At 43.8% G+C, this 16,401-nt stretch overlaps 1 protein-coding gene across 1 annotated transcript in view; it reads right to left on the bottom strand.

Annotated features, from left to right (window-relative positions):
- The window catches only part of LOC146857563 (tubby protein homolog), a 995,297-nt gene that overhangs the window by 41,455 nt on the left and 937,441 nt on the right, over positions 1-16,401 (bottom strand). The window contains exon 10 of the mRNA XM_085648119.1: positions 4,268-4,385. Coding sequence (XP_085504245.1) covers positions 4,268-4,385 — 118 coding nt within the window. The remainder of the gene's footprint in view (positions 1-4,267; positions 4,386-16,401) is intronic.

Genomic DNA, 16,401 nt, shown 5'->3' with positions numbered 1-16,401 from the left:
AGGGTAAGATTCTCACATTTAAAGAATTACAAGCAAAACACGAACTAGCACACAGTGAGATATTTCGATATCTACAGGTCATAAATCTTGATCATGGCTTATCATAAGTTATGTGTCATAAATCATTTGCGTATCTTAAATCATTTGCTTTACTTGTTATAAACCTTTTGTCATAAATCATTTGTTGGTCATAAATAATTTGTTTGTCATAACTCATTTGCATATCATAGAATCGTACATCATGTGTCATAAATCATTTGTGTACCATAAATCATTTGCGTCACGGACAGCCATAAATTGGGCGTCATAAATCATGTGTGTTACTTGTCATAAATCATTTGTCATAAATCATTTGTTGGTCATTTATCATTTGTTTGTCATAACTCATTTACATATCATAGAATAGTAAATCAACCTGACAGTTCGTTATTTCCATCTTTTATAGGCGTATCTCCTTTCTTGCCACTTTTGGGGTCAAAAATGGTTCTGCTGGTTTCCATGCCCCTTTGCGTGTGAGGGGTAGCCTCTTCCCGGAGTTAGGCCCCAACTCGCTACCTTCCTAGTGTCTTTTTGTGCCCTGCTGTATGGCGGGGTCTAGACTGTGAGTGCAGTCTCCATTTGCTACCCCCTTTTGTCAGGCCTACTCACCCTGCTGTAAGGCATATTGAAATGAGCGGCCCTCCTTCTAAACTCCGCCCTATTGGTGTGCCTCCATAACCATTCCTTGTACCCCTCTTATCAGCTACGCCACCAGGGAGGCTCAAGTTTTCCTGACGCTCCCCCTAGAGCTGTTGTTTTTTTTTTTCTCTTCTTTTAGGTGCAGCCTGCTAACGCCATCACGCCCCACGGGTTGTTCCAAAACACATGCATCCCTTCCTCCGACAGGTAAACCCCATCCCGCACATAAAGATCCGGGTGGCCTGGGTGGATGAGGCCATCCCCTCTCGCCATTGCTCTTGCAGTTGGTCTCCCAAGCCTCCTCCTCACTGTGTACATGTTAGCACTCTAAAAAATGTTTGCACTTGTATCCACAGTGCAGTTAAGTGATTTGCCCAGAATCACCGGATGTGGACACCAAGAATACTGGGTAGATTTTGACAGTGAAAGATGATCTTGCCAACACTGCTGGAACCCTGGCCTTCCATGGACCTGACATCAAATGCTAAAGGCAGTGCATCTAAGCTACAACTCGAGCCCGTGGCTGAGGGATGGGCGGTGCGCCGGGTGCCTACGGTGATTCCGCACAGAGATTAGGCAGCCTCCACCGGCTGCTGGAAGATGAGCGAGAAACTTCCAGTGCAGTCCGTACTCATGCAAAAACCTTTAGTTTTCGCAGATCACGTTAATTAATAAAAACTGGGCGGCTAACGGCCAGAATGGACCCCTTTGCTAGGTTGCCTCCCACACTCTAGGGTGCACCGTGGGTACACTTTTTACCTTTTATTTCATTTATTAATTTATAGGCCCTTCCACCCCTTTGTGGCTGCCCTGATATAATGGGAGGCTGTGGGGTCACACCCTGTGTCTCCCCTTGAGACGTGTGCCACTGCTGTCGTGTGGGCCTGAGCTTATGATTTTGATGTTTTTTTATTTTTTATCATTTATCGATATGTGTTTGATTTGCTTTATTCACTTCCTAAAAAGCACAGCACGCCTGGTGCATGCTTGAACCGGATCAATGCGCCAACATGGAAAACTTACTGTACTGCCAGGAGGTAGCAAGGCACTGGACTCTATGATCCGTGAACAATCCTGGAAACTAAATCTAGTCATGCGAGACTCTCCAGGAGCCGACTAATCCGTGAGGATTGACTACTGCAAGGTTTAGTATTCACCTGACATCCGTACTGACGTCCAGTATAATTTCAGCTGGCTTGTGCTGGAAAAGCACTCCTCAAAGCAAAAAGTAACACCAAGGTTGGGGGTTCTCTTCCCTGCAACAATTGATTTCTATCCAAATGATCCCCTTTTTGAAACATCATGATAATGAATTATCTTTTTGCGTGGTGTTTTCACAGTTTTTTCATTTCACAGTGCTGCACAAATACTTTACACATTGCCCCCAAGCCAAGCCTTGATTGCTCTGTGTCAAGCTACCAGCGGATTAAGCAAAGGTTATTTCTTACATAGGACCTGATCCATGGGCCTCCAAGCAAACCTATATATATATATATATAAATACACAGACCTCCTTGACATTCTGTTTGGAGGGGGTCTCTCAGTCACCACAACTGGCTTCCCAAACCTCGAGGAATATGGACTACAAATACTCATTGATCCACCACAATTAGTGTCCCTAACAATTGTGTTCCTTCCTGGAATGATGACATAGAATATGCGCGTACCCACCGAATCAAAAGGATGTTGTAACTTTAAAGATTTTGCAAGCAACTTGAAAATCATTCTGCGCCGCTCCCCAGTTCCATGATGTAGTAATAAGCTGTAGTATGGGGAGCAGCGCCTTATAATCCCCCCACGATTTTCCCACCAAGAATGACGGTTGCTGCTTTTGGGGGAGGTTCAAACATCACCTGTCCCCCCATTGGCCAGGTGACTAGGCACCTCTCCAGCGCCAGTTTTGCCGTGAAGGAAGCTCCCTTCTGCTTCGGGGTGCTTACAGGCGGCTAGAACCGGATCCTTACAGGGCTCCGGTGTCTGTTATGGCGCCGGCCCCCAAGCCCCCCTTTGAGGGAGGCCTCTGCAATTATGCCACATGCACTGCAATTGGAATTTTAAAGCCTAAAGTGGTTGAGTTGGTGCGTCATTGTTGCCATCATGTCGAAGTTTTGTTACTCAATATACATCTCTTCTGCAGTGATCCTGACACTAGTTGAACTACTGGAGGCAGGGCGGAAGCATGTGAAAATTGTTCACAAAAGTCATTTGATGTTATCAAGATTTTACTGGTAAAACCCACAACGGATATGCCACATGAGAGTTACAATTTGCCCTTGTGTCAACCACTTATGACACAAGTATGATTTCAGCCCAAAAGATGAGAAGCTCAGCGCATGTCTCTTAAGGGCCATATGTATGAACACATTTTTCCATAGACACAGAATGGGAAAAAACCTTTGATACATATGGCCCTTCGTGGATATTTGCCCTTCACTTTGTGGCAAGACATTTTTAAATGAATTTGAGCCCTTTTGTGAGATGCTTTGTAAAGGCTTCACATTCAGTTCAAATAAAGCACAAACAATGTTTTGAGTGTATTATTGGTGCACCACACCTGTAGGTATCCTATAACACATGGGTGCTCGAAAACATTTGCCCAGGGTCCAGAAAGTATGTCTTTGGTGTGACCAAGGGCCACACTGAGGCCAACAAGGTGGCGGTAGGGGGTCTGGGTGAGTCATAAATTGTGCAAGGAGGTCTAGGAAAATGTTAAATAAACGGACAACCATTTATTTGCAGGTATTTAAAGTTAAGTGGTGCAGGACACCACCGTAGTTACTTTGCAAACTCCATTTAACCTGCAAATAAAGGCTTGCCCGTTTATTTAAAAACAAGTTTCTGAATATTAGTGCTCAGCAAGTAAACTGCAGCTAGTGCTGTTTGCCAGGGGGTCCGCAAGGAAAGGTCCAGAGGGCTCCAAGTGGCCACGGGCCGCACTTTGAGTATCACTGCTATAACCCTTTAAGACGAATTTGTGTCGCATTGTTGAAAATTATCTTTACCAATGACAGGGTCCAAAACAAAATAGCACTGGAAGATTAATAGCGCCAATGTGTTTCAGTACAAAGTAGCATTATGAAATGTGTCTGCCCAGGTTGCCATCTCTGTCAGCCAGTGGAAGGGGAGGTGCCACTACTTATCCCATGCATACTTGCACAAAAGGCCATGGGCTGGCCTAAAACATGACGGGCAGCCACGGGAAAAAATGCCTGTAAGAGCCTCATCTAAACAAGCCAATGGCTGTAGAAGGATGTCCAAAAGCGCCTTTCTGTGAGCCTGTGTACATGTATGTGGATAATGTGGATTGTGCGCACAGGCAACATGTCGTTCCATACAGCTAAAACTGTACGTAGGGAGACCTAAAAAGGATTACAAGGAGGGGTGAATATTTGCGTTCAATTCTATAATTTGGCACTGAGGTTGATGAGAAATTTCACATAATACATAGCTGTATCATTCTGGATCCACAAACAGGTTGTAAAAACGTGCGTGTTTACTGTAATAAATAATATATTCTTTATTACAGGCAACAAATAAGACACTAGGATTTCATATTTTTCTTTACCGTCTAGTTTTATGTATTACTTACGTAGCAAATAGCAGCTAGCTCCTGGCGTAAACTGCTGGTTTCTAACGTCGATGTTGCTGTTTTCATTGGATTTACTCCACTGTCATAAACTGTAAACTTCGTCCCCATAAGATTTGATCTGTAAACATAATAACCATATTTAATATTTATAGGACCTTGAATAAAAATGTAGACTGTATCTCAGCAAATATTAAGCTAACAGACTAAAATAAATAGGCACTGAATGTAATAGTTCCCTAATTCAGAACCGTGCTAAAAGTCTTCAGACACGGATGCCCATAAAAAATAACATTTGTTTTCGCTAATTTTGTAATGTGCACGCTAAATAAACCAAAAGCAAATAGAAGAACCAAGCATTTAAATCAGGGTATAATTGATCCCATCTATCATTGCTGAAGAGGTAAAGGAACAGAGAGGGAGGAAATACAATTTACATGCAAATACCGTATATTGTTTTTTAGAGTGTGATTTCTACTGTGAAAATTAATAAAACGCACTAAGAAACGAGCTAGTAAAAAAACTTCAACTAGATACATTTTGATTTGAAAGTGCGGTCACAGATGCTATATTGTATAAAACACGTATCAATTTGTGAATATTTGCAAATTATGCGTTTGCAAAAACATTTACTCTATGCCATCATGAGCTCTGCCTTCGGTAATGCAACTCTCAATCTCTAAGGAATTTGCACTCTATTTCACCAGTACACTTGCTTCAACTGATATTCATGTAACTAATCCTGTAGACAGAATAGACGGGTCCTCCTTCTTGAGTTTCACCTCAATGGCACTTCACAAAATCATCTTGAGGCGAAGTGTCATGTTGAGATTCCCGAAAATGGGTCTACCTGGCACATCACTGTGTAAAAACAAACACTTTTGTTATTCAGGTGGTTAAAACCTTTCACCTGCATAATATAGATAAAAAATGTCTGGCCAACCTTTAAGATTTGTCAGTGCTTATTTTGTTTCATCATGGTTCTTGCAAAACTTTACTGTTAGGGAAGCTTATGGAGCCTTGTCAATCCTCCCCAAAAAAACATTGGATTGAGGCAAATATAGTTTATTTGGTCCCAAAAAGTACATATTGTTATAGTAGTCACTAGGATTCAAAGGGACAATTTTGTGTGTAAATGTGCTCCTTATGAAAGGACAGAATGTCATTACTCCTCACAGGAGAAGTTAGCCAGTGGCTGAAGTGGTGTGACCTATTGCCCTCTGTTATGTGCTCGAATGGGTGCAAATATGTGAGTAATGCACTAACAGACCTACGAATGAAGAGGGCTGGCTGCAAAACCCTGAATGTAAGTATATTATACATAGAATTTTAGTACAATCAAAAGGCTTCGGCAAAAAAAAGACGTGAAAAGAGCCCTTTTCCTAGCCATTCTAGCTAGGGCAAAAAGAAAATTCATCTTAAAACGGAATCCCTCCTCCAGAAGGGAAGGTACTGTACATTCACCTATTGTCAGGAACTGTACCCCCTAAGTGTGCCCAATGCCCACCTGTCCTCCACCTTTCCCGGTCAGCAGATATGCCTAAACTGTCAGCCCCCTCCTTAGGTGGCAAAGAATAACTCATGGCTAGAAACTGCCCTCTGCTCCTTGCCAGCCAAGGATCATCGAATGCCTCCTTCGTCCAAGATTTACCCAGGTGTCTCATCCTGCTCTTGTGAAACAGCCCACTCACTCCTTCCCATTCTCCAGGAATTCCTTGTTGATCCTAAGAGCTCATGTATGCCCTTGTCTACTCAGTCAGTCAGTCAAAACCACTTTAATCGATTAATTAAAATTATAAAAGTACATCACAAAAGTTCATACAGTTAATTAAATGCGTTAAAAAATACAATGTAATAAACACTTCCTGAAAAGATCATCCAGACAAATAGATGTAACACTGAAGTGATAATCCAGGCTGGGCATCAAGTTTTTTCCTTGACCGCACCGCGACAACCAAAAAATTAGCAATATTAAAAATAATCCATGGGCAATCAAGTAATTGCAGGTACATCAGAGCTGGTTTAACGTGATAAAAACCTCTCCCTTGAAGCAATGGTAAAATGAACTCCTCTCTACTTTCAGTATAATAATTACAAAATAGGATAAAGTGCGCAGTGTCTTGAATTGAGCCATCATCACATTTGCAAAGAGCAGCATCGTCTGGTTTACTCCATCCCTGGAAGCTCCCTAAATTAAAATGTATCAAATTAAAACGAAATCTGGTCAACAGCCAGCGATGAAAATGATTCGTGACCAATTTAAGGTAAGGCTCAATCTGGGGGGAGGTTATTAGTAAGAAATGAGCCCTTACAGACACTTTATTAAGTTCCTCTCCCTCCCGCTCTTGAGACCTTAAATTCAAGAACTGAACTTTAACCCGGTCAATATCCCCCTTAGTGATCACTTCTGGGTTCTCGTAAATCTCTGGGCTAGGTTATAAAACATTTTCTTAATGTACAAGAGCCAGGGGATATCGGACACTCTATCTAAACCAATACAGTCTTTTAAGAATAATCGATTTAGGGAGAGTTCAGGGTTCAACCATATTTTCAGCCAAAATATTAGGGGGGCCAGACTTATAAGGTCAGACACATAATCCATTCCCAATTCTTGATGTATTGAGAAGATTGGGGATGACTGGGGGATGGAGAGGAGTGAACGAAAAAAATTATTTTCTACCATCTGGACTCCCTCTGCTTTTTTATACCCCCAAATAGCAGCGCCATAGACCGCTAAAGCTAAACATTTCGCCCTATAGATGGCAAGAACTGCCTCACATGGTTTACCACCCAGGCGTCGGGAAAAACTTAATATGGCGGAGGAGGCTCTACCTACATTGGGACTCCCTCTGCTTTTTTATACCCCCAAATAGCAGCGCCATAGACCGCTAAAGCTAAACATTTCGCCCTATAGATGGCAAGAACTGCCTCACATGGTTTACCACCCAGGCGTCGGGAAAAACTTAATATGGCGGAGGAGGCTCTACCTACATTGTTCTTCTTAGCTATAAGCTGTGGGGTCCACGAACATCTATCATCAAATAGGACCCCCAGGTAGGTAAATACCTTTACTTTTGTAACCTCCACTCCATTACAATAGAAATGTTTAACTTTATTTTTTCGAGTGCCCAGGGACATAACATGCGATTTAGTGCTGTTCACCACTAAATCCAAAGAACTCATGAACTCCCCAAAGGAGTTCAGTAGTCTCTGTAATCCCAGAGGGGTACGAGCCAATAGGACAGCATCGTCCGCGTACAGAAGAACAGGTAAGCTACAGCTCCCTATACGTGGAATATCCAGGCTGGCCTTGCATAAGGTAATATCTAACCTGTTAATATATATAGTAAAAAGTAGGGGGGCCAGGATGCAACCTTGGCGAACCCCTCTGGCCGATTTAAAGTGGCGTGTGCATTTGCCCTCATGGGACACCCTTACTGCAGCGTATAAATCTTGATGCAAATCCGCTAAATAGTGAACCAGACAAGGATCAATCCCCAGGTCCAACAGGATCATCCACAGCTTCGATCTGTTCACTAGATCAAAAGCTGTGGATAGATCCATGAATGCCAGATATATGGGACCTTTAATTGATTTGTATACTTGTTAATTAACAGGTACGGGTTAAGGCACTGTTCCATGGTACCCCTACCAGATCTAAAACCATATTGAGCCTCCGATAAAATCCCCCTCTCCGTCACCCAATCTGAAATTTTATTCAGGATCACTTTACCCAAAATTTGGACCGCTGAATCGATTAATGAGATGGGCCGGTAACATCTCGGATCACCCCTCTCTCCCTTTTTAAAGACCGGTATATTAATTGATTTAGACCAGGACTCCGGAAACCCATTCACAACACTAGCGTTGAAAACATTGGTTAAAATATTGCTCCAGAGCTCAATGTCACCTTTGTAAAGCTCCAGCGGGACACCATCTGGTCCTGGGGCCTTGTTGGAGGCAAAGTCTTTTATAGCCTTCCCCACGTCATATTTATTAAATATCAAAAGATTTAGGGGGGGAGGATGTTTCAGGGACCTTAAAAATGTCCAAAGTCAAATTACTTGCATAGATTCGTTCAAAATGGGCCAACCACTCCCCCTCTAGGATATTAATATCAAGTGGGGCATTTTCCTCCCCCGTTAAGAGTGGACTATTAACTATATTCCAAAACTTAGCACTATCCTTAAGGACCTCTACCGAGGTTAAGGCATCCCAGGCCTCCTTCTTTAGTTCGTTTTTTCGTCTCTGGATAATTCGTTTGTAGTCTTTCCTAAGGATGGATATTTGGGCCTTGTCCCGGGGTTGCTTTTTTAGAGCAGTTAATAAATTTTGATGAGCCCTGGAACAGCTAGTGCCAAACCACTTTTTCCCCGGTAAAGGACGCGGTTTGCTAGTAATAGTTAGGTCTGAGGCAACCTGGTTGCAGATAGGGTCAAAGGAAGAAATTATCTCTCCACCCGGAGTGGAAGGGTCCAAACACTTCCTAAACACATCTCTGTTTTTCGCAATTAGATTCTCCATAAAATCCTCCGGAACTACTTTGGCCCACTTTAATTTCCTTCCTTGGTCACAAGAGGCCAAGGTAACAGGGGGGACTGGGGCCAATGGAACCTCCTTAGGACAAAAACCCTTATCTAATACTAAGATTACAGGATTGTGATCACTGAATGGTGACCGAAAAACATAGTACCTATGGACCCACCTTAAAAGAGCAGGGGATAGGAAAATATAATCAATAATTGATTCACTATCCCTTGCTTCAAATGTCGCTACCCGTTCACTCGTGGTTAAAAAACAAGGCTCATAAAGATCCGCCAATTGAAGGAGTTCTTCAAGAGCCTCACCCTTGATGGAATGTTCAAAGTGTGGTGGGGCAGAATGCGGGGGGCCATGCGGATCAACAATCTTACAATTAAAATCACAAAGATGAATGTTAAAATCACCCATAAAAATAATTTGTACAAAAGTGGTCTGACGTGCATTATACAGTTCTAAAAATTTTGATAAAAAACTAAGATTCTCATTCTCAGGTACACAATCCCCAGCATTATAAAAATGTATAAACAATATTTTGGATATGCATTCCACCATTTGACAGTTATGGGAGGCTATATCTAACTGGGAGATCTTGGCCTTAAGTTTTATAGAGAAAAGAAACACCAGGCCACCCTTTGCTCTGCCTGCTGCCGACGGAGATGCGGAGTGGAAATAGGATTTAAAACCATCAATCCACAGGTTATTTTCCCTAGCCCAAGTCTCCTGTAAGGCTATAATATCAAAACCTGCAACAAACTTTAACCAATTTGCATCTTCTTGTTTAGAACGTAGGCCAGCTACATTCCAGCTCATAATCCTCACAAAGACTCCAAGGTCCCCTGAGTTAGCTGTATCATTACCAGTGTTACATGGTTTGGGGGCTGAGAGCTCTAGTCAGTCATTAGCATCTAGCTGGGACAGGGGTAAAAACCTGCTGGATAAAACAATGACATCAGCGGTCCTGTCTATCCTATTGTTTCTGGGGTTATCCTGAGAAGGAACTTTGGTGGGACTCCAGAGCGCAGGGTCTTCACTAGATACAGCACAAGGCACCAGTGCCAATGGGCGCTCAGGTCATGGTGAGGGACAGTATCTCCCTCGGGCATTAAAAAATCTGAGGGGCGATGGATAAAAAAAGCTTACAGGGACAGCCCTAATATTACCAGCCTCCCCAGCCATATCTGAGGCGTCCCATAGCAAACGTGTTGCTACATAGGGGTTATTAAAATTAACCACCACACAGTCCCCCTTGAATTTTTTCTTAGTACCACCTATCCATCCAACCCGCCTAGCTGTCAAAATATAGCGTGAGAGATTGGCATCACCCGAGCTATTCTGGTCGCACCATTTCCTGGTAACTGACAATAGTGCTTCGGATGATTCAGTCTTACCGTGCGGTAATGGCGGGACTTTAACCAGAATGACCACCAACGGGACGGCCTCAGGAGGGAGATTAATGCAAGGTTGAATTAAGGGGTTACATGGAATATGCTCACTAACAGATTTTTCCTGAGGTGTAGGTTGGGCTAGGGACCTGGTTTTCCTACTCAGATGCCCCTCCATGTCTCTTACCTCTAGGGTTGTGATAGTGGTGCTTGACTTGGGGGACACAGCTATGCTCAGGATCCTAAAGGAATCCCCCACTGTCCTGCTACTAGGACCGGCTGTTATCAGATGAGCCGATCTAGGAGGGGTACTGTTTTGTGTAGGGTTACGAGCCTTGTTTATAGCTGAAAGGGTGGAGTCGATCTGGGCACATTTCTCCAATAGGCATGTTCAGAGTATCAACAATATCTTTAGCAATGCTGGTTAGAGACTCCTCGAGCCGGCTAGTAAAAATATTTTCCACCATGTCCCGAACAGAGGAGTGAAGAGAGTCAATAGTCACTGGGCTGGGGTCCGATAAAATACGGTTAGATGTAAGGTCCCGCTTATTTGGTTTTATGCTCGTTTTCCTTGCACCCTTTGATTGGGGCTTTGGATGCCTTTTTGTTACAGGGGCCTGATAGGGCGTGGATTTAGTCGTAATTATTGGAGGAACAGGGGCCAAATCAACTCCAGCAGCACTTTGTTGTTCTAGTGGGGGACCGACAATAACAACAGGCTCTAGTGGGACGGGATTTATCCCTGGAGGCTGCATAGGACCAATTTCTGGTGCTTCGTTGGTATTAAGACCAAGTTCTCCTGTGCAATTTCTGATGTTAAAACCCCCACTGCAGAGGTTAGGTATGATATAATAGTAGCCGACTTTCTAGGGACTTTCGCTTTGGCCCCCCGTGGTCCTGTGTAGTATGGAGTTTCCGCTTACCCATTATTGATTCTTGGTCTTTGACAGGAAAGAGTAATGACCCGGCCTGGCCTCCTCTGGACCCTGACGGCCACAGACGGCCCGCCCTTTGCCCGGGCTTAGCCCGGCACCGCCCACGCGCGTCCCGCGTTGCGTCTCAATTGGGCCCAATATACCGCCTCCGGTGCGGGAGGGAGGGGCCGCTGGTGAGGATGCTGCCCCTCTACCTCCTGGTGTTTGTAGTTCTCCCCGGTGCTGGTGCCGCCAAACAGCCTCTCCCTTCAGGCTCCGACGCGCTGCATCTCCCGCGGAGCGGGAGGCGCGAGGTTATTTATTAAATTCCGGTGCGGGAGGGAGGGGCCGCTGTTGAGGATGCTGCCCCTCTACCTCCTGGTGTTTGTAGTTCTCCCTGGTGCTGGTGCCGCCAAACAGCCTCTCCCTTCAGGCTCCGACGCGCTGCGTCTCCCCTTGTCTACTCATTAGAGTGCTGGTTGGGGAGCCACAGCCAGCTACATGAGATAAGGAAGCCTGGAGCACCAGCAAGCAATGGGATGAAGCCCCAGACATCAGCAAAAGTAAGTGTGGGAAAAAGACTCGATGTTGTGTGTGCGTGTGGTGCATGTGTGTACGTGTGTAATGGGATAGTTCTCAATGTCCATCTTTAGTTAAATGTTGGCCATCATATATTATGGCAATTGTTTTGGATTTTGAGGTTATTTATGGAATGGTGCCCCTTGCCTAATATGGTAGAATGCTGTCCCTTGCACAATTTTGGTACTTTTTGTAAAACTATGGGCATCTATGGAATGATGTCTATTGCCCATCGCTGGTAAAATGCTGGCTGGCCCTTACATACTAGTGATAATTTGTGGCAATTTAGGTGCATTCGTGAGATGATGCCCATTGCCTTTTGCTGGTAAAATGCCTTAGCATAAATGTACGCTTCTTGACAACTAGTGGGCATCCACCCCTTGTTAGATGCGGATTTGGCATAATGGCGATAATCTTTGGCATATTGCTACTTGTAAACGGTTTGTATTAATAGTAGGAAAAATACTATCATTTTATTAAGTTGGCATCCTATCTTGTGCAAGGTTAATAATGAAAAGAAAATGAGGTAAAAAGTAATATTAGGACATGTCCCTCATCTATCTGAAACAGCCAACTTTACCCTCAAACATTCTCATATCAAAACACAAACTTGTTTATAATAAGAGGTCTCCTCAGGACTGCATTTTAATTTATTCTTTTCAGGAAAAATGCTTTTCAGGGAATACATTTCCCATCCGATATGTTGCATCTGTAAATGGGACTTTTTATTGCGCCTTCCTTTACATACTAAACTACTTAGACATGGGTCTCTTGACTTAAGTTTAAAAGTATATGGAAGACAGTAAAAATGCAGAAAACTACCACATTTCTATAAAGTGGGGCGAAGAGAAAATGTGTATAGCAACATGTTTTCAATATGAAAATCAACATTTAGTTTGATATATCTTTAACAACTTTGTGAGACGTATTTTGGGTCACGTATCCCAGCATATATGCGTGTACCTGCCCACTTTATGATTTATTTGCAAATCGATCTTTACATACATGGCAAAAGCAGTCGAAAATGGCAGCAATTGAATTGCTGCGGTTTCCGAGCATATTTGCCGTTTTGTTCTCAATTAATTCAGTCTGGAGAGCCTAATTAATTAATATTCAAAACAGTCTTCTATGTTGCGTACATACTTACAACTATATATATATAAAATTGCTGATTCAACTCAACTGTTAAGTGTCATTAAAGGCCAATATAGCTTCTTTAGCCAAAACAGTCCTGAGGATGGTCTCGTGTACTGATGAAATTAGAGACTGAATCTTCGATGGTGCTTCCCCTTCTTCTCTATAAACCAAGGGGCACATTTACCAAATTGTCACGCAGCGCAGCAAGTCACCCTGCTGCACTGCATGACAGTGAAAGGGGCAGGAATGCACAGTATTTAACATAATAGGGAGCATTCCTGCCTTTTCCCGTCTCTGGTGCACAATCTGTTACCTAGCACCAATGCAGTCACTCGTGCACCATGGTTAGCAAGATTGTTTCTGCACAGGAAGGGGGACCTTCCTGCACAAAAACAATCCCCTGAGGCATTTTCTTCTTTCTGGGTGTGCTGAATTATTCAGCACACATAGAAAGAGGAAACACCAGGAGGAATAAATATTTTTCTCCTCGTTACGCCTCATCTGGGGGCGTAGCAGTTTTGGTGCATTCCCAGGTCTCCCACTTATGATAAATCTGGGAATGCGGCAAAATCCATGGAGTTGGCTTGGGAACACTTTGCTCTGTGCTGCGTTATTCTGGATTTATCAAGCCACTCAGGGCCACGCATGGTGGCCTTGCATGGCTTGTTGCACCCCGTTGCCTGGTGAAAGTGACGCAACCCTGTGATAAATATGGCCCTGACTTCTGAATACACGTCCATGAATCATCTGCTCTACACATTGGACACACTCCTTATAAAAAGGTTGACTTTTCATACATTGCCTATAGTCTATATTACCTCAATTCACTTTGTACAGGCCTGATTATTGTATGATGGTTTCCATGTTATGTAACCCATAGTTTTCTTTCAATCATGACTTACATTATAAACACATTATTTTCAAGTAATCTTGTATCACAAACATCTGTTCTTTAACCTGTTTTTATTGAATCAGCTCAAATCTATTTTGATATTTAAATTTATCCTATTGATTTAGACAAGGTGATTACATCTGAATGTCACCTTTTAGGACAATAAATCTACTCATTAAGTTCTTAATTTTATTGCAAATGATCCCCTAGTTGGTCATTTACCTTTGCTCAACTGATCCGGTGGCAGTACAATTAGGGAAAAATTAATTCATTTTAATTTGGATGGAGCCACACCAGCATGACGAATTCCAACCAAAGATCAAACATCACATTTCCTCATCCACTTCAGGAATTCTCCATGGCTGATGGCCTCAAGAGAGGATAGAAGATTTACTGTTGATTGTACCTGACAAGCTGTTCATATTTGAAAATGATGCTTTGTAAATTAATTTTTCATTATCGCCATGCTAATCACTTTCTCACAGCAGTCCATGCACAGTAAGAAATAAATGATACAAGTGCTTCTGTATCTAGGCTGCAGTGATATGCATTTCTAAGGTTCCTGACAATCTCCTGTTATAGTTTTCTACATAACATTTTAATCCTAGTTCCATGGAAAGCCAATCGTTATTTGGAAAGCATTTAAATGGCAAGAGACAGATCTAAATAGATGGGATTTGGATAGCACTAACATGTTATGTTATGTTATGTTATGTTATATGGTTCTTATAAAGCGCCTATCACCACCGGTCTCTAAGCGCTAGACAGACGACCAACAACATAATGCCGCCTCCACAACCATCTACCTGCTCCAATTACTCCGAAGATGTTACCTTTCCGAACAGAAATGTCTTCAGTTTTTTCCTGAAGGAGAGTAGATGAGAGTCTTCCTTCAGACTGGATGGAAGATCATTCCAAAGTTGAGGAATGAGTACTGAGAGAGCACAACCTCCTTTGGTTTTTAAATTGAATCTGGGTTGAGCCAGATTTGGGACAGACCCCGAGCGTAAGGGCCTACCGGGAACATACTTCCTCAGGCGCTGTTTGACATATTCCGGGGCATTACCAAAGAGTGCCTTGTGGGCCATGCAGAGGCCTTTGAATTGGACCCTAAACTTCACGGGAAGCCAATGCAGTTTGCGAAGAAGAGTAGATGCGTGCGAACTTCTAGGAAGAGAGAAGACCAGTCTGGCCGCGTCGTTTTGCACGACCTGCAGTTTCCTCATCAGCTTCTGTGATAGGCCCAGATACAAAGCATTACCATAATCTAGCCTCGAGATGACAGTCGCTGAGACGATAGTTTGCAGCGTGGAGGCAGAGAGAATGGTAGTAAGCTTACGTAACTGCCGCATCACGGCTGTACAGGAGCCCACCACAGCCGACACTTGAGGGGCCATAGTAAGATCCGCGTCGATCTTTAGGCCAAGACTCTTCACTACCGTGCCGGGGATAGGGGTTTTACCGAGTTCTGGGGGCCAGTACAAATCATCCCAGGGATTGGCTTTGTTGGTTACCACCAACACCTCCGTTTTCTCTGCATTTACTTTGAGGAAGTTGTTAGTCATCCAGTTGACCTTGAATCTCAGAAGATTCCTGACTGATTCATGGGCCTTTGGTGTATCTCCCAGCTGAACCAGTAACTGCGTGTCGTCTGCGTAGTTAAAGACCTCACAGTTCCTGCGCGTGAGTTCATCCATCAGGGGTTGCAGATAGATATTAAACAATAGAGGGGAGAGTGCGGATCCTTGAGGCACCCCCCAGGTCACATCCTTAATCCCAGATAACTGGTCCCCCATCTGAACCCTCTGAGTGCGGCCCGACAGGAAGGACTCCAACCACTTGTATGCCTGGCCGGCAATCCCCAGCTTCGCGATACGGTTCAGCAAGATGGAATGGCTGACCGTATCGAAAGCTGCCGATAGATCTAGCAGAATCAGAGCGCAGGGTTGTTTATTATCTGCTCTTATTCTTAACTCGTCGGTGACCGTGGCCATAACCAGTTCCGTACTGTGTTGTGGTCGGAAACCTGCCTGCCTGGCATGCAGGAGATGGTGTTCCTCAAGATGGTTGGCTACTGCGTTCAGGACATGTTTTTCCAAGATCTTACTTAGGAAAGGCAGTTGAGAGATAGGCCTGTAGTTTTTTAGTGCTTTAGGGTCAGTGCCCGCTTTCTTCAGAAGTGGGGAGACTCTGGCTTCCTTCAGAGATGCTGGGAGGTAACCCGCTTCCAATGAAGCATTTAGTAAATGCAGCAGCTGGGGTTGAATGCCTGGCAAAGCCAGTTTGAAGATTTTCGGAGGGCAGGGATCACTGGAGGATCCTGATTTGATATGGCTAACCAATTCTGCCAGGTGCTCTCCGTCGATATCTGGGAAGTTAAGCAAAACCCCCGCAGACTGCGAGCTATCTGTACCGAGTTGCGTTGGTAGGCTATCAGAGAGCGTGGAAATGTCCATCAGGATATCCTGCACCTTCTGGAGGAAAAATCCTTGAAAGGTGTCACAGTCAGGCTGGGCCAGACCGCCGCTTTTGTCATTCAGCTGCGTGAGTTCCCTTAGAATAATAAAGGTTTCCCTTTGTTTATTCGTGGCCTCCCTGATCCGGCCCTCATAGTAGGCGGATTTCCTAGCCAGGATGGCCCGTTTGTAACTGGCCAGAAGAGTTTTGTATGTTAATGACTCTGTAAGCCCA

This window comes from Triturus cristatus, chromosome 3_2 (genome assembly GCF_964204655.1).
Source record: "Triturus cristatus chromosome 3_2, aTriCri1.1, whole genome shotgun sequence".
Taxonomy (NCBI): domain Eukaryota; kingdom Metazoa; phylum Chordata; class Amphibia; order Caudata; family Salamandridae; genus Triturus; species Triturus cristatus.
The sequence above is the reverse complement of the archived record's forward strand: the minus strand, read 5'-3'. Positions and strand labels throughout refer to the sequence as shown.